General features: G+C 35.0%; 1 protein-coding gene and 1 long non-coding RNA gene across 2 annotated transcripts; one reads left to right on the top strand and one right to left on the bottom strand.

Moving 5' to 3' along the window:
* The first annotated feature begins 214 nt into the window (after positions 1 to 214).
* Positions 215 to 5751, top strand: LOC145163734 (uncharacterized). The gene is made up of 2 exons (XR_013739723.1): positions 215 to 567; positions 1562 to 5751. It is a non-coding gene; the product is annotated as an uncharacterized LOC145163734 (long non-coding RNA).
* On the bottom strand, positions 2036 to 5399 carry LOC145163727 (uncharacterized). The gene is made up of 2 exons (XM_079082519.1): positions 2596 to 5399; positions 2036 to 2442 (listed from the first exon to the last, which is right to left on the bottom strand). The coding sequence occupies exons 1-2, from the start codon at positions 5384 to 5386 to the stop codon at positions 2156 to 2158; spliced, it is 3078 nt and encodes a 1025-aa protein (XP_078938645.1). The 5' UTR covers positions 5387 to 5399; the 3' UTR covers positions 2036 to 2155.
* Positions 5752 to 19789: the final 14038 nt, after the last annotated feature.

The raw sequence follows: 19789 nt of genomic DNA, 5'->3' as shown, positions 1-19789 counted from the left end.
TTTTTAATTATATAAATTGAAGAGTTGTAGATCCAATTTTTTGATTATAAGGCATTTTACTTTTTAACATCCATCCAATAATTGCATTGTACTTCTAGTATTTGTCTTAATAAGACATTATACTTCCGATATGTCATGTCGCTTTACTAGTATATATATAGCATCTGCAACGTTTGTTGTCGTTGAAACCAACTAAATACAACCATAAAAACAGTTTCACTGATAAAAAACAAGTTCAATTGCCATTTTAAAAAAATGAATGAATTTGAAAAATAAAAAATAAAAACAAGAGTTCCATACGATCGGTCACTAACCGACATCCAAATTCGGTTCCCTCTCTCATCCAACACGACCCTAATCAGCTAAATCGCACACATCATTACAAATTTACAACCATCGCTGCTCTCGTCGTTGATATTTACAACCATGGCTACTTCTCCTCATCGATTTTCATAGCTCGGTGCATGCTCCTATTTCCCCTGCCCTCACCCACAGCCTCTCCCCTTCGATTCCCAACCGTGAAACCGCTACCGAATCATTTTAATCCATCCAAATCGCTATTAAAAGGTATGTATTGGTTTCTTTACTCGTTTCCTTTCCTATCGACTTCCGACACTCCGTCTATCATCTATGTTCACATGCAACCCAAAAATTGTGATTTTAATGCATGTTATGTGTTTGATGAAATGCCTGAATGATTTTTTTTTGTTTGATTATTGACACTCCATTTATGATCACTAATTTGAACTTTTGTTTAACTGTTTGTAGCGAAATTTTTATAAGAATATGAACAAAATTCATTTATAATTTTAACTTTTGTTTATGTAGTGATTATTTTTTTCAAAAAGATAAACAAATTCATTTTTAAGTTTAACTTTTGTTTTACTGTTGGTAGTAAAATCACATGTAAGTAAGCTGTAACCACCAAGTATTTTCGGTATGTATTTAGTTATGTCCTAAATTTATCTTCCAACAATTTTGCATTTTGTGTGCACATAAATGTGTTTTTATGCTGCGTAGCTGCTTGGTAATGCAGGGGTTAAATTTTTTCATCAACAATTTATTTCTTTTTCTATGAAGAAGGTATAAACCTTGAGATTTTAGATGGTGTATGTATTGGGTTTCTTTTTCACCCTATAGTACCAAATTAAATGTATGACCTTTCTTTTTCTTGCCTTAAACTGCTTTATATTTAATTGGGAACTCCTTTTTTGGATGTGCATTGCCCTTGGTTCTCTTTCATGCTTGAACCACCATTATTTTTCCTGTTTTAAGTTATATGTAATGTTGCTGTGATAAAATTTAATTTTGGCTAAATGGGAAACCTCTATTATACAAATTCTCTCTTGTGGTTGTTTTTCCTATTGTTATGCAATTTGAATTCATTACGCTTAAATTCAAGAAATGAATTTATTAAGAAAACGAAAAACCACAGCAGATCATAGTCCTGGAACAATATTATAAAATGAAAGAGCCTTTAATAGTTAAACTTTCTTGCTTTTTTTTTTTTTTTTTTTTTTCACTTGAAAATCTGAACAGATTTTATAAAATCATTTCCTAGATTTCTGCTCCTCATTCTTTGTACTCCAGTGATTTTAAGCATGTGACAAGAACAGAAAGTCCATGAATAACTTTATTGATACGAATCATGTACTTAGAGTTAAGATGAATTGCGATTGATACACTATGTAAATACTTCTATATATATGGTGTAAAACTCTGTTGGTATTTGTGTTTGAATTTTTATTATATTTGACATAAATTGTTAAAAAATGCTACTGTATATACTAAATTTACCAATGTTATTTTTCTTGAAATCCAAGTGATGGAAATAGTTGTTGCTAAGTTTCAACCGAGCATAAAACAGATAAAAAGTCATTGCTAAATTATAGACGTAACTTCTATAGCTAATCCATTTCGTTGGACTTGTCAGTTGCTAATACTCATTTTCCAGTAGTGAGTTTCTAGAAGTATAACAATCTTTATTAACTTATTTGTTTTCTAGTAGATTACAACAACATAAACGAAGAAATCATATGAAAGATTTGATAACATAAAGGCATTCAAATGAATATTTGTTATCAGGATGCATAGTGGGAACTTGAGAGAAGTAAAAAACACTAAGACTACACTATATCAGGCCAGAGATGTCAACTTAAAGCAAATTCTTCATTAATATATTTGAAACTTGGCGCATTGTTGGCCTTTCATGTGGATTGAAGTTCAAACATACTCTTGAGAGACTCAGTAAAGAGTTAACTTGTTTCTCAACTTGTAGTGAGGGAAGTGAAATCCGACTATCTCCCACATTTGCTAACACCAAATAATCACCAGACAATGTTGGTAGTTCACCAGGATGCTTTCCCATGATCACTTCTAGAGCAACAATGCCAAAGCTATACACATCACATTTCTCAGTTGCCACCATTGTATAAGCAAGCTCTACAAACGAACATGAGATAAATAACAAAAAATTAAAAAATTAAAACGATATCAACGAGATTCTAACATAGATGCATATGTACATATACCTATATTTATATACATTATAAAACTTAAGAAAACATAGAACTAACGTCACAAGATTTACGTTACCTGGTGCGATATAACCATAGGTCCCCGCAATTGCGGTCGAGTTGGATGAGTCTAGCTTCAAAAGCTTGGATGTGCCAAAATCAGATATGTGTGCCTCATAATCAGAATCGAGAAGTATGTTGGATATGGAAATGTCTCTATGAATTATAGGTGGTGTGCAATCGTGATGCATATAAGCCAAACCATTAGCTACAGCCTTTACAATATTTACCCTTTTAAACCAATCCAATTCTTTTGCTAAGATATCACTACTTAAGATTGATCCCAGACTTCCCTTTTCTAGGTATTCATAAATCAAAAACGAGTGGCGGGTATGGGAGCAATATCCATAGAGTTTCACTATGTTTCGATGCCTTATGTTTGTTAAAGCTTGTACCTCGTTAAGGAAACCATTACGATCAACATTCTCAGATGATGAGTGAAGCTTCTTGACAGCGACCACATTGTTAGGTTGTAGCTCGGCTTTGTATACAATACCGTATCCTCCTCTTCCAATACAGTATGCTTCATCAAAGTCATTTGTTGCCTTCAAGATATCATCATACACTACTCTTCCATCAAAACCTGTTATGGAGAAATACTCACCATCTTCTTCGTCTAATGGTTTTTGTGGAGAATTTTTCTTTTGTTGACGATAAGCAATGAGGCCACATGTGAATAAACCAAGTAACATCGCCCCGATAAGAGGGAGCATAATCAATAGGATAAGCCTATTATGAAAATGATCATTTTTCTTCTTCATAATTTGACTTGCACAAAGTTTCAGTCCGGTTACATTTCCACACAAGCCTGGATTGCTTTGTATGGACGCATTTACAAAGTTTGCGGAAGTGGGAACTGGACCTCTGAGCTCATTGTAAGAAAGGTCGATATCAATTCCGCTAGGCAAATTTGTAAAAACATTAGGAATAGAACCAAATAGTCTATTATGAGAAAGATCCAATTTCTGCAAACTTTGCAAACTTTGAACTTCAGATGGTATCTCTTCCGTGAGCAAATTATGAGATAAATCAAGTTTCGTAAGTTGACTCAATTTACCAATCTCGGATGGGATTTTTTCACGGAGCTTGTTACCACTAAGATTCAAGTTGTAGATGTGTGTCCAATTACCAATAGTTCTAGGTATCGCACCATTCAAACTATTGTTGGATAGATCAAGTTCTAGTAGTTCATCGCATGATCCGAGCTCCGGAGGTATAACAGCTGAAAGTTGGTTATGGGCCAAGCACAAATACAACATACCTTTCATCTTCCCGAACTCCTTTGGGATTTCACCAACAAAATAATTTGACTGCATTTTAAGCCTTTGTAGTTGAGTTGAATTTCCCAATTCCGGAGGAATAGTACCACTAAGTTGATTGTTGCTCACGAGAAGATCAGTGAGAGACTTCAAATTCCCAAATTCAGTAGGAATTGGACCATACAACTTATTCTCAAAGAGGTACATACGGTGTAGGTTGCTCAGGTTTGCTAGTGATGAAGGAATAGAACCACTAATTTGATTATTGGACACCACAAGCTCAGTGAGAGCCACCAAATTCCCAAGTTTAATGGGAATGGGACCGGATAATTTATTCCCATACATGTTCAGAATTTCTAGGTGGCTCAGGTTTCCTAAGGATGAAGGAATAGAACCACTAAGCTGATTGCTGCTCATCTCAAGATCAGTGAGAGAATCCAAATTCCCAAATTCAATAGGAATGAGACCAGTTAAATTATTCTCATAGAGGTACATCTGTTGTAGTTTTCTCAGGTTGGCTAGTGACGAAGGAATAGAACCACTAAGTTCATTGTGATGGAGATACATATACTGTAGATTGCTGAGGTTTGCTAGTGATGAAGGAATTGAACCACTAAGTTGATTGGTGTTCACTCTAAGAAGAGTGAGAGACTTCAAATTACCAAGTTCAACAGGAATGGGACCAAATAAAATATTCTCATGGAGGTACAGAGACTGTAGGTTGCTAAGGTTTGCTAGCGAATGAGGAATGGAACCACTAAGTTGATTGTTGCTCAGATGAAGTTCAGTGAGAGACTTTAAATTCCCAAGTTCTACAGGAATGGGACCAGAGAGTTGATTATGGTACAAATAGAGGACATTCAACGATTTGAAATCACCCAATGATGAAGGAATTAAACCCGAAAGTTTATTGTTATAGAGATATAGATAAGCCAACTTTGTTAAATTACCGGGTAATGGTGGCAATTCGCCTTCAAGAAAATTATCATACAGTCGAAGCTCATAGAGAGAGGTCAGTTGACTTATCTCTTGTGGTATTGAACCACTCAAGTTATTATGATCCATGTAGAGGTACTCAAGATTGGCTAGCATCCCTATTTCATGTGGGATTACTCCAGAAAATGTATTTCCTGAAAACTCTAGATTGACAAGTTTGGACAGGAGTCCGATTTCTGGTGGGATGGGACCAAAGAAGTTGTTTACACTGAGATCAAAATGTGTAAGATTTTGTAGCAAAGAGAATGAAAATTGGTGAAGCGTACCCTTTAATCCAGATGATGTGAGGTTCAACTTTTGAATGATCCCATCCGAATTACAAACCACTCCAAACCAAGAAGTGCATGGAGCCGATGGATTGGAATTCATAGGGAGGGGAATCCATGAAGAGACTGAGGAGTTATTTGGGATTTGAAGGCTTGCTTTCCACTTAAGAAGAGCATTGGCTTCCTCCAAAGAAGCAGAAGCAAGATTTGGTATGGGGAGGAGTGTAATGATTCGTAGAGCTACAAAGAAAAACAAGAAGTTTGAAGAAGACATTATTTGTTTTGCCATGTTACTTTTTGAAAAAAAAAATGATTCGCCTGTCCTCATTTATACTTGGGCTACTCTTTTCTATTGTTTGTTTGTTTTTATTTGTTTTATCTTTTTTAATATCTCTTATTGGAAAAGGAAAATGTCAACATGTCTTATTTTTCCACACGGAGTGTCCTTTTTCTGAGAAGTCATTGTCATATTTTTCCACAAGGCTGATGGTATTTCTCGAGACAATGGTATCATATTTCAACCATTCAATCAGAAGTGTAATATTATTTTAATTGATTTGTTACACATGTATTTTTTGTTTTTCAGTTAATTGTAATAAAATGTTCATGTGCAAGCGAGTATAGTTGGTTCCCAAATCAAACTGGTTTCAGTTACTATTGTTTCAAATTAGATACGAAACAGTTTTTTTTTTTTTCTTGAATTAAATTTCAATAATTGAAAACTTACCACTTGAATAAAGTTTCCATGAAAAATCTTGATCAACAAAAATTTCTAAGCTTTTGATAGCTAAAGTTGGTATGCAAAGACAATATGGAATGCGATGTAGAGTGTGTTTTACTTCAGAAATCAATGTTTTTGGTGGATGACTACGTTACTTGGGTCAATGGTGAAGGCTCATTTATAACAATCTAAAAAATGAATGGACTAGTGCATTCCTTGAACGTGTGGATGAGGGAAAAGAAGATAATTTATCTCATCCGTCCTTGTTATCATCTCATTCATCATCTGCTGGAGCGTTAGTCATCATAATGTTTTGAATTGAAAGTTATTTGGTATTATGATCATCTAAACTAAGTCTCATACTAAGATTGACTAAAATCTGAACATTAATAAAACTACATCATTTTACATATAACACTACTAAAAAACTACCGTGTTTATGACGACCCTTTACGTCAGTAATCCATCTCAAACATGCTTTACTGATAGAATCTCGAATTCTCGATGGAAAAAAAAATTATTGCCTAAAACATGTGGTTAAATATTTTCAATGAAATACTGACGGATTATGTGACAGATTACCTACAGATCTTGCTATTGTTAAGACGGTAATAACCTACAGATATCGACTGATTAACGAAAGACGATATTATCAACAAAAGACTAATGGGTTGCATTGGTGACAATTTTCTGATTTTATAGACGGATTACCGGCGGTATGTTTGCTTAATTTAGTGACAATTCCAGTTGGAAATACATCGTAAAATGGCAATTTAAAAATCTGAAAAAATTCAATGAAAGTCTATATTTTTTCTGCCGAAAATGCATGCGGAACAAATCAATACAAGAAATAACAAAGTCTCTTTGACAACAAAAAAATATTAAACTTAATTCTAAAAATTGTGAGATTCATATTTCGTACACTTAGTTAAAATCTCTTACATGTATAGCATCACAATCCTAAATAGTAACATTTTAAATTGTTCCATTCTATTTCTTAATTTTGTGGCAGCTTATCCCCCCAATTCGCACCTAAATATTCTAATTAACCATGAATCATAAAAGGAGGCTCAAGGAAGAGTTTGGTTAGTAAGCATTTGCACGATGTGTATCACCTTTCACTGATGTAAAAGTTCTTATTGTGCTCATTTATTTTGTTCTTATTATGAGTTCAAACATGGAGTTTTGTTGAAAATCTTGGAGATGTCTTTATACCTATTAAGGAAGTCAAATAATATCAATTTAAAATTGGATGTAATTTTAGATAGGATTTACTGTTGTATGATTGCCCTAGATTAACTCCTTGATTTTCTCTATTTTCCTTCGTATACATCCTGTAATCAACTATAATTAGCCATAGAGTTTCAATACAAAAATTGTATATTAACACAAAATCCCTATTTTGTTATATGGTATCAGAGCTACCACAGCTCCGGCGAGCCCTAAACTACCGATCTTGAATTCCTCTTTCATTTCGGCAATATGTCAACAGAAACAGTGATTCAAATCACAGCCAACAACCATTTTCCCATCAAACTGACCACCAACAATTTTCATGTATGGAGAAAACAAATCCAATCAGCTCTCATTGGTCTTAGGGGGTGTTTGGCTTGTCTTTTTGAGAGGCAAAAGTGCTTTTTGGAAAATTTACAAAAAGTCAGGTTTTCTAACTTTTCCAAAAAGCCAGTTTTCCTTCTATCTAAAATCCAAAAGTAACTTTTAAAATGTTTTTACCAAACATCTTTTAGCCTTTATCTTTTCCAAAAAGGACTTTTGCCTCTCAAAAAGACAAGCCAAACACCCCCTTAATCTAGATCGATTCATTATTGGTACACATGTACCCCCTGCACATTTTCTGGAATCTTCAAAACCAAACCCTGCTTTTTCTCTTTGGTATCGGCAGGATCAAACTATCCTCAGTGCTATCTTGGGTAGCTGCTCAGATACGATTCAACCACTGATTTCATCTGCTGACACTTCACGTGAAGCCAGGGAGCGACTGGTTACCAGCTATGCTAATGCCTCCCGTTCCAGGGTCATCTCCCTCAAAGCAAAATTGGCAAAGAACCCTAAAGGAACTCGATCAATTACCGAGTTTCTTCATGATATGAAAGCGATTGCTGATGAACTAGCTCTTGTCTAGTCACCGGTTACCGATGAAGATCTACTTGTCCATATCCGTGGGCAATTAGTAGAAGAATATCAAACAATGCCTCCCCATCTGCTAATGTTACTACCTCTCGTCCTATTCCATCATCCTCTTGGATGTTTGATAGTGGTGCATCACACCATGTTACGTCTGATCTTGCCTCCCTTCACAATCCTTCTGATTACGGTGGTCCGGATGAGATTGTCCTTGGTGATGGTAAAACTCTCTCCATTACTCATACCGGTCACACTCATCTTCACACACCTTCTGGTCCAATCTCTTTAAAAGATGTTTTATGTGTTCCTAAACTTCAAAAACAACTTACTTCTGTTGCGAAATTATGTAAGACTAACCGGGTTTCTGTGGAATTTTTTCCCACACATTTCTTTGTCAAGGATCTTCGCACGGCGGCGCGTCTAATGCGGGGGGTGAATTACCTTGATGTCTAATATGCTAGCCTTCCATCCATGCCTCAACTCAACTCAGTCACAACTGTTTCGTCTCTTGATTGGCATCATAAACTTGGGCATCCTTCGCTTCGTATTTTCAAATCATTAGTCAAATGTTTAGGTCTTAATTTTAATTTTCAAAAGTTTCATTGCAATTCGTGTTCCATCAATAAAAGTCATAAAGTCTCGTTTGGCATGAATTCATTCACTACAAAACCCTTGCAACTCGTTTATTCGGATGTTTGGGGACCTGTAGAAAAATCTATTGATGGCTTCACTTATTACATTATATTTGTTGACTATCATACAAAATACATTTGGTTATACCCAATGAAATACAAATCGGATGTCTCCACACTTTTTCCCCAATTCAAATTACTGGTGGAAAAGTACTTTCAAACTCCCCTCATCTCTCTATTCACTGACAATGGTGGAGAATATGTGGGTATCACTCCTTTTCTCCAGTCTCAAGGTAGGTATCTCCCATTTCACTACCCCCCCCCCCCCCCCGCGCATACCCCAGAACAAAACGGCACTGTTGAACGGCGTCACCGCCACATTGTGGAAACCGGTCTAGCACTTCTTCATTATGCCAATCTTCCACTCTCCTTCTGGACCTATGCCTTTCAAACAGCGGTTTATCTCATAAATCGCTTACCAACTCCACTTCTTGACTCTCAAAGCCCCTATCAAGTACTCTATAAAAAAACTCCAACATACTCAAAGCTTAAACCGTTTGGTTGTCTGTGCTACCCTTGGCTTCGCCCGTATGCCAAAAGTAAGTTACATCCCCGTTCTAAACAATGTCTTTTTCTAGGTTATTCTCCTTCCAAATCGGCCTATAAGTGCTACGACCCCACCGGTCATCGTCAATACCATTCCCGACATGTGGAATTTGTTGAAAGCATTTTTCCTCACAAAATGTCTATCACTACCTCACCCACCATTCCCACAACCGATACATTCCTTTTTCCTTCAACACCACCAACTCCAACCTCTTCCAATATCCCTAGCATGCCTTCTCAACATCAACAGCCCTCACACCTATCTCCCACTTCATCACCACCATCCCCTCCTACGCAGGAAACTGAACCCACTCCTCATGCATACCATCAGACTCCGCAACACCACAACACTAATTTCTTTGACCGAATAACCTCCACACCAGCCTCCGAACAGCCCACAAACACCATGCCATCTGCTGCCCAGCAGTCCCCATTTTTCACCTACCGCCGCCACCGTGAAGGCCCAACTCCCACCAAGTTTTTTCACTGCCAAACAACAGCCCAAACCGACCAAGCAACAACCCAAAATGTTGTTGTCCGCACTGCAGAAATCCTTCAGACAGAACCCCAAACTGTTACTACTAACACACAAACAAACCCCACCTCGATCCCTCACACAACCGCCCAATTTGTTCCTGATCCACAATTAACCTCCAATCACCCCATGCTTACCGTCCAAAACAGGCTGTTTAAAACAAACTGCTCCCATCATTAACCTTTCCACCCTTCCCCCGGTTCCTTCAACCATTGAACCCACTACACACAATCAAGCTCTAAAATATCCCGAATGGCGCAAGGCAATGGCCAATGAATTTAATGCTCTTCTAAAGAATTCCACATGGGAACTTGTTCCACCTTCCAACCACAAACCCATTGATTGTAAGTGATTGCTTCGTATCAAAAGACGCCCGGACGGGTCCATTGACAAATTTAAAGCTTGTCTCGTGGCAAAAGTCTTCCTTCAAGAATATGGCAAAGATTATTTTGAAACCTTTAGCCCCGTTACTAAACATGTCACCATTCGTACAGTTCTCTCCATTGCCCTGTCTCAAAGTTGGTCCATCAGACAACTTGATGTCAACAATGCCTTTTTGCATGACACCTTGCATGAAGATGTTTATATGTCCCAACCTCCAGGTTATGTCAATCCGGATCTTCCCACTCATCTTTGCAAACTTCGCAAATATCTATATGGGCTCAAACAAGCCCCTCGTGTCTGGTACATGGAACTTACCACCTTTCTTCTCCATCTCGGTTTTCGCAAATCACGAGCTGATCCATCCCTATTCATTTATAATTGTGATGGCATCATCTCTTACTTTTTGGTGTATGTTGACGATATTGTCTTGATGGGTAACAATACCACGTTTCTCCAAAGTCTCATTCATGCTCTCTCTAAGAAATTCTCCATCAAAGATCTTGGTAGGCTACACCATTTTCTTGGTATAGAAGTAATTCCCACCGTCAAGGGTCTATTTTTATCCCAACATGCTCACATCCAAAATCTCCTTACACGGTTCAAAATGGATGGTGCAAAACCTGTAACTACACCATTGAGCTCCACCAATCCTCTCTCTCCTAATGATGGTTCTCCAACCATTGATCCCACACCGTACCGCCAGCTAGTGGGTTCACTTCAGTACCTTGCCTTTACTCGACCAGATGTTTCCTTTGTTGTCAACAAGCTCTCGCAATACATGCATGCACCATCTCAACTACATTGGCAAGCCTTAAAGTGTGTACTACGGTACCTTAAAGGTACAATTCACCATGGTTTGTTTCTTAATCGTGGTTCTCCTCTAGATCTCAAAGCCTTTACAGATTCAGATTGGGTGGTATTGCTGATGGGGGGGGGGGGGGCGTTCCACAACCGCCTACATTACATATCTTGGGTCCAACATCCTTTCGTGGCACTCTACACATCAGAAATCTGTGTCTCGATCTTCAACCGAAGCCGAATACAAGGCACTAACAAATGGGGCACCTGAGCTTGCATGGGTGAATAACCTTTTACTTGAACTTGGAATATCTATTAAAGTACCACCCACACTCTTTTGTGACAATGCGGGTGCCACATACTTATGTGGAAACCCAGTTTACCATTCGCGTATGAAACATGTTGCATTGGATTACCATTTTGTACGAGAAAAAATAGTTGATGGCTCGTTAAAGGTTTTGCACATTCACTCGGCTGATCAACTTGTAGATATTCTCACCAAACCATTAGGACGGGGTCCTTTTCGGCGACTTCGATCCAAGATTGGAGTATCCGATGGATCCTCCATCTTGCGGGGGCGTATTAAGGAAGTCAAATAATATCAATTTCAAATTAGATGTAATTTTAGATAGGATTTACTGTAGTATGATTGCCCTAGATTAGCTCCTTGATTTTCTCTATTTTCCTTCGTATACATCCTGTAATCAGCTATAATTAGCCATAGAGTTTCAATACAAAAATTGTATCTTAATACAAAATCCCTATTTCGTTATAATACCTGCCCGTTCATAATTTATACGCATGTATTGTACTTTTAAAACATCATGAATAATTCTATTATTATTTTCTTTTATCCAAATTAAATGTTATTTTTGGAAAGTAGGCAATTTGTTTAACCTTCAATCATATGTTTCTTTACTTTCATCATGGCATGTAATTTGATTAGTTTTAGCAGTCTGCTTTTGTGTGGAAATGAAAGGCCATCCATATAAGTGAGCTTTCACAGAAGTAAAAACTTTCTCATGACAAAATCATGTAACTCTCTCTCTCTCTCTCTAATGTGAAAACTTGTTAAATTTTGTAAATTTATTAAGAATAGATGCAAGAGATAGCAACACATTTTGTGTCTACATATTACAACATTGTATACTAGAAAATATACTCATTTGTAGCAGTGGAATTCAAATACAAAGCAATTTTTATTTTTGCTAAGTAGTTTTTCCAAAATATAATGTCTTAATAAGAAGAACCGAAAGTACAATGCTATAAGGAAAGATTTTTCAAAGAAAGAAAAAAGATAAAACGGAAGCAATAAAATGAAATGAAGGTAAGTTGTTATAATAAACTTGATTCAAAGGTTTGTTCATTCTGTTAACTTGGTTGTGCATTTCACCTCTACTATGTTTTTTATTTACTCAATTTTGTTTCAATGTTGTTGGTATAGGTACCAAATATGGAATCACCTGAAGACAATGAACTTCAAAACTCAAAGAAACGGATGACAACTTTTATATCAAGCTATAGTCTTCTCAAGAAGAAATGGAACAATACCATTAAGATGAAAGCATAATAATATCTAGTTTTTGGTTTAGGATGTTTTTGTTTTCTTTACCATATTTTTAGACTTGTTATTAGGACAAGTTTTATTATTTATTATTTTTTTATTTTATTTATTTATTTTTTTGCTATTTTAATTATGGATCTTATGTATGAATTTGCATTTTAAATATTAATAATATCGATTTCTTTTTATCGTTTCATATTGTCGCTTTATGGTTACTTTCATTTCTATTGTTTTGATGTGTCTGAAATATAGAAAAAGTAACAATAAAAATTAAATTAATGTCATTGAATATGAAACAATAATCACATTTCAAATTTTCATGTGTCTATAATATAAATTGGCCATGTTTTTAAGTTTTTCAATGTCTTAAAATTATACAATGGTCACTTTACATCATTTTTGACATGTGGCTAAACGGTTAACAATAGCCATGATCTACGTGTCTACATGTATTTGAAGATCATGTTTTTCTCAAATTTTTGTGACGATAACTTAAACAATAACAACGTCGAAAAAATTGATGTGTCAAATAAATATCACATTTCACTAAATTCAATGATCACATGACTAATAATTCATGTATTTCCACATTTAGATAATATTTGTGTGTCAGAATATAAAAAAAACGACATGTTAATATACAAATAACGTAACATTGTGGAAGACAATAGTCATGCTCATCTATTGTGTCTTTAAATCAATTAAAGTTATTTATTAATTAATTTTCTATGTTGAAATGATATAAAATAGTCATAGTTATGACTTTTTATATGTCAGAATGATAACATCGGTCATGATAAGTAATACAATATGGTCGTAAGCTAATATTAAATCCATAATTTTAATAAAATGTGTGTCTTTATAATACTCATGATCATGTTTCACTTAATTGTGTATCTCTATACGATAAGCAATAGTCATAATAAAAGATTGTTTTGTGACTAGTTATTAGAAAATTGTCACTTATGAAATTAATTACATATGGCCATTTAGTGAACATGGACATGTTCACCGTAATTGTATGTTTGCAAAAGATACCCAATAGTCTTAATAAACTTTGAAATGTGTGACAATTTATTTGTGAAACACCATATTGACAACATGTATGTCGCCAGTTGGTGATATAAAATCACTACAAATACTAAAAAAAATGAGTCTACTGACGGTTTAATGTCACAATATTAGATAAAATGATTAAGCGTAGCAACAAAATTCCATACCTAATAGTCACACTTTTATGATATAGCCACATTTTTTCATATCATACAGACACTAAATTTTAAAGTGACCATAAGACACATACAATGACATCACCTTCGGTCACACTTTCAGTGAAAAAAATAAATGGCACTATATCCATATGGTCATACTTTTATGATGTCTCCATTGATCATTTTTGTATTAGTGTGAGATAAACATGCAAAGAGCTACAACCAAAATTCATTGGTACTTGATTAGAAGAATAAGTATTAGACATGAGTCACATCAAAGTCACTTTGTGGATCGTAGTCATAAATGATGTTTGATAATAGGTAGTATCTTTGTATTTTTAGACTTGAGATACATATTTGGGACTTAAGTATAGGAAATTTTGTGCTTTGAAATGGTTTAACATTGTTCCATAAAAGGCTGTCATAAAGGCCATCGTTGGGTATAACATGAACTACACGATAGGTGTATGTAGTCAAGATGAGATTTGTTCCTCTTATTCGTTGAGATTTAAACATCTAAGGACTTACTAAAAGTTGAACATCACACGAGATTGATCGTGATCCATATCTCATGTTCAACTTGATATTCTGAGACAAAGGAATAATTGATACCACACCTTTAGTAACAATTTTAGTTTTGAGATCCTAGAATTGGCAATTGATGAGATGACACCCTTCATGTGTTGTTAGGTACAATAGCCAGTTGCTAGATGCCAGCTACTGTATATAACAATCTATAATGAATATTGTTCAAGTGGGAGATTGTTGGATCTATATGCTCAAGAATCATTATTGAATGATATTGTTAATAACATATGATCCTATAGGGTCACACCTTTATCAAGTTAATACTAATTGATCATTTATTATTGATTTGATTATTAATAAATATAATCAACACTTGTATTTAATTGGTGAATTATTATTTTATGAAAATAATATTTTACCATCATTTTGGAATTTATTATTTCTAGGAAATAATAACAAAAGAGAACAAAAACTAGATATATTCATAAGGTATGCATATATATGTTGTGTACAAAAATAAATGGACACTTTGAGTAACCATTTAGCTAGAACATAAACTACTAGTTGTTAGTCTATGTAAAAAGCACTTTTTCTTTTGTTTTTTCATGATGATGGCCGGAAATCTCATAGGGGGACAAAGTTTGAGTGTGGTATTTGTTCTTACACACCATGCATGTAAGAAGAGGCCATTCCTTTACTCTGTGATTGGCTTTGACTTAGTACTCATGAGGAAGTATTTAAAGAAGAGTAAGTGATAAAAATAAAGTTAGTTTTTCACTCTCTTCCACTCTTTTTTGGGCTGCCAAAACCGAGGGCTCCCATGCCCTCTTTATTCTTCTTTTATTGCAAATGGTGTAAGTCATGAAGTGTTATACGTTGCTTTTTACTAGGACTTATTTGTATATGTATTAATAGCTTAAGATTAACTGATTTACAAGTAATTAATATCATCTTTTAGAGTTCTACTCTTGATGGTGGATACATTGTAAATAAAGTATTTCTTGAGTTTTTTCCTATCTTCATAAACTCCCCAATTCCAAGTGGGATCAAAGGCTTCAAAGGTTATCTCTTAAATATCTTATGGTTGTTATCATCTTTCTGGTTCATGTATTTGGATCCTCTTGGTGGTTTCGTCAAAATGATCTAAAAATAAACTAGTTATTTTAAAGTCTTCCATTTGCCGTTCTTAAATATATTTTATAAAAAGATCGTTTTTAGTTATCAAAACCCATCACTTTGTAGAGGACATCATTTACCTAGTTGTACGGATCACTATGGTAAATAATTCGTTGGTGGATAAAGCAATTATAGTATGCCATCTATCGGAAGCTATGACATGCCCTATAAGGCTAGAAGATGGGAGAAGGACAAGGATAACAAGATTCAGTCTGTGGATGTTTGAAACTCGAATGATCAAACACTTCACCTTAAAAATGTTAATGTAAGTGAATCTTTAAGAAGATGACCAGCATGGATGGGAACTTACATATAGTCAAACAAAGATAGGTTGCAAATAATGTGTAAGCTTTTGAAGCTCATTTATGAACTAACATATCGCAAGATGGAATATTTCTTCAATGAGAGAATTCAAGGAGTTTGAATTCCGAGAAACGAAGATGGACCATAAGGTATGTCGAAGACAGTGGGAATCATTGGGATCTTTCTTTCAATGAGAAAGTTCAAGGAATCTAAATTTTAAGAAACGAAGATAAGCCATATCAACGCTAGTGGGAGTACTGTTGTAATATAGTAATTCATTAGGATAAGCCAAAGTACTTGAAATCTCGACGAAATTCGAACTAGTTTTTTTTTGGAATGGGAAATTCATTAACGAGGGTTTCGACCCAACTTTCACACAACGACTAATACCCCGATCCAAACATTAGGTTATGCCTCATTCCTTGTAGTCACTACAGACAAACATCCATGTTCGTAGGGGCTGAGTAGTGCCAGATTTGAACATGGGTCAGTAGGTGATCCATCATATCTTCCACATGCCTTGCCATGTCACCACAACTTTTTGGAATCTGAGTAGAATTCAAAGTAAGCTACGTGACTGAAAGAGATTTATTAGTGACATCTGTTGGATTAGGTGTCTAAACCTATAACTATAATTAGTATGTACTTGACCCGAGAGTAGCATGGTCCATTTGGGTTGCATTTTACCAGAACAATCTGATAGGATGAATGTTTAAGAAAGAGTTTATTTATGATTTGCTAATATATTATAAGTATAATATATTGAGAAATCATATAATTTAATTAGTATTGATCAAAAATTAATTTGGAATTAATTTAGTATCAAAAGAGACTGATTAAATTAATGGGGACTAATTGTGTAAATTATTTATATATATGGTTTGGGCTTATGATACATGATGGACTAAGTTTATGAAAGAATCCATAAAGAGTTAGCCTACATGGATCATGGATCATGGATAATAAGCCCAAGGGTATGGATTAGGGTTTAACCATGTCTCTTAGAATCCTACAATATATATATATATATATATATATATGTGTGTGTGTGTGTGTGTGTGTGTATGTGTGTGTGTGTGTGTCACCCCATAGCTAAAATCGGTAACCACATATGTTCTTGGAGTTCATAGCCGAAATTTAGTGCATAGGTACCTCTCTCTCAAGTCCTCCATTGTTGGTGGTGTTTTGTGAAGCATTTGAGGCATCACATTTGAGATGCTAAGCTTTTAAATGCCAAAGTTAACTAGCTACAACAAGAGGTAAAGTTTCTAACTAGTTGTATTGTTTAATTGTCAAATTTTATGCTAGTTAAGATGTGTGCTTTGGAAAATTTAAATTGCATGTATAATTAGAGAAAACTTAGATCCAAAGAATCTAGGGTTACATGTGCACCATAGGAGTGTTAGAGTGCTCAAAACCCTTCAGTGCTATCAAAGACTAGGATAGTTTTCTATTATATTGATGCTATTATGTTATTTTGCAAAGCTGAAAAACTGTTATGTCAGCGTGTACTCGACGAGTCCATGATTGGACTCGACGAGTAGGTTGGATTTTGTCTTGAACTCGACAAGTCCATAGTTGGGCTCGACGAGTTGGATCATCAGATGGCAGTTTTTCGGGTTTTTTAGCCAGAATTGGATTAGGATCATTACCACAAACTGTTTTATATCATAAAATCTGTTTTTTATGATATGGTAGTGATCACCCTCATCCAATTAAAAGATAATTGTCAAAATTTCAAGATTTGTATTAGTTTATATGATAGGCTAATAAATTGCAAATTGTTGATGTGAATTATCTTGACTTATGAGTTTAACTAGATCATAGATAAATTATTTGATAATTTTTGTTAGTTAAAATATTGATCTAAATGCATTAAATAAATTCCATAACTTGTCCTCAAGTTATGGAAAATGAAAAGTCTCATTTCTAAAAGGGCGCGTTGTGTCCTATAATTTTTAAAATTTCTTTATTTTTGACTATTTCCCTTTTTGCCCCTCTTTACCCAATTAAGCCAAAATTGCCTAGTCAATTCCAACTTAACACCAATATAACCTAGTTAAAAGGGTTCTATCGATCCCCACATAAGGATTTCTCATAAAATTACATAACAATTGTACAAATAACCAAAATGTCACTATTATTATTATTTAGCTCCGATCATACATACCAAGATAATAGTTTATCATATCATATTAGTATGTTCTAAAAACAGGGTGTTCCCTATTATCATCTTAGAGTTTCTCGTGACTTGATCCATGAAGTAATCTCTAAGTGCGAGTTGTTCCAATACTTAAATCTTCGTTTAGGTACTCATAAGTATTAGCATAATCTCTATGCTAAGTATAATCACTATGGATAATCCACTAATACTCATGACCGTATTAAATCACTTACTTACTTCGAAGAGTATGAATGAATGTGGATGTTTGAGTAAATTAATACTCACGAGGTAGGTTCTAAACATGCAAAAGTGAAACACAGTAATAAATGAACACATAAATGGTAGCATCACCGGGTCTTTATTAAGTCACCATAAAATAAACACCAAATTGGTTACAATTCATACTGCTATATGTTTCAATATATAATCAAACTAGCAACTAAAAATTTAAACCATATCAAAAGTATATGGCATGCCTATCGACCTAGTATAACCATGATTAGTGAGTCTTGATAATGGCTTCATGAAGGCATCAATCAAATTCCCCTTCAATGATACTTTACTCACGATGATGTCTCCATCCTCAACTCTCTTTCGAATGTAATGGTGTTTCCTAAGTATGCATCTCGACTTCCCATGGTCCTTGGGTTCTTTAGTCAATGCGACTGAACTCTCACTATCACATAGGATTTCCATAAGATCCTTGATGCTAGGGAGAACACCAAGATCATCAATGAAGTTTTTCAACCATGTAGCCTCTTTTGCTGCTTACTAGTTGCAATATAATCGGACTCACATGTAGTGTCTTCCATTATCTTCTACTTGGAACTTTTCCAAGTGACTGCTCATCCATTAATCAACAACACCCATCCTGATTGTGAACATGAGTAATCTCTATCAGTATAGAAGCTTGCAATACTGTAACCTATAACTCTTAGCTCTTTTTTGCCTCCATATAACAAGAAAATATCATTTTTTATTCTCAGGTATTTCACAATGTTCTTTACCATTGTCCAAAGACTATGACCAAAATTGACCTGATATCGACTCACCATGATGAAAGCATAGGATACATCAAGTATAATACATATCATAGCCTACATGATCGATCATGTAGCAGAAGCATATGGGATTTGACTCATCCTTTCCAGTTCATCACTATTATTGGGAGATTGCTCTTTGCTCAACTTCATATGAGGTTTCATCGATAGAAATGTTTCTTGGAATCTTGTATATTGAACCTCTTCAATATCTGTCACACCCCCGGACCAGACGGCGGAAACGTCCGGAGGCGGGTGACTACATTGTGCAGTATCATAACAATTGAATATAAATGAAACAGAGCAATCCAAACATCATACATTGAGATAACAAACTTACATTGTTTACATATTGTATTTGTCCTTCGAATTACACAAAGGAGACATAAACAGAAAATTTTAAACTACAGCTAAATAGTCCTACATCCGCGTCCCTTGTTACCTGCTTACTAGATCCCTGAGAATACAAGTCGTTTTGAAAAGCGTCAACTAAAAAGTTGGTGAGTTCATAAGCATTTTTGTATAAGATAGTTTTACACTTGTTTAGAATCGTTCTTATTGTACTTTCAGAAAATCCGATATTTTCTATAAAATCGTTTGAAGCCTTGCTTTGAAAATCATGGATGTATGTGTGCATGTCGTTACTTTTGTTCATCCTTATAAGGAGTGATTATGAAAAGTAGTGTAATTTTGTAAAGGCGAGCTTTGTTCGAGAATAGTTCTTTTGTGTAGTAAGAGTCAACCGTTTCCAGAAAATCCCTATTTTCAAAAGAGAAGATAATTGTAGATCTTGTTTTTCTTATCGAGTAAAATCGAGTGTGCGTTCTAGTTTATCGTTATCGAAATCGTATAAAATCGTTTTCTCCAGAAAATCCTATATTTTCT

The sequence above is a fragment of the Lactuca virosa genome, chromosome 1 (genome assembly GCF_052849685.1).
Source record: "Lactuca virosa cultivar CGN04683 chromosome 1, Lactuca_virosa_CGN04683_v6, whole genome shotgun sequence".
Taxonomy (NCBI): Eukaryota; Viridiplantae; Streptophyta; class Magnoliopsida; order Asterales; family Asteraceae; genus Lactuca; species Lactuca virosa.
The sequence above is the reverse complement of the archived record's forward strand: the minus strand, read 5'-3'. Positions and strand labels throughout refer to the sequence as shown.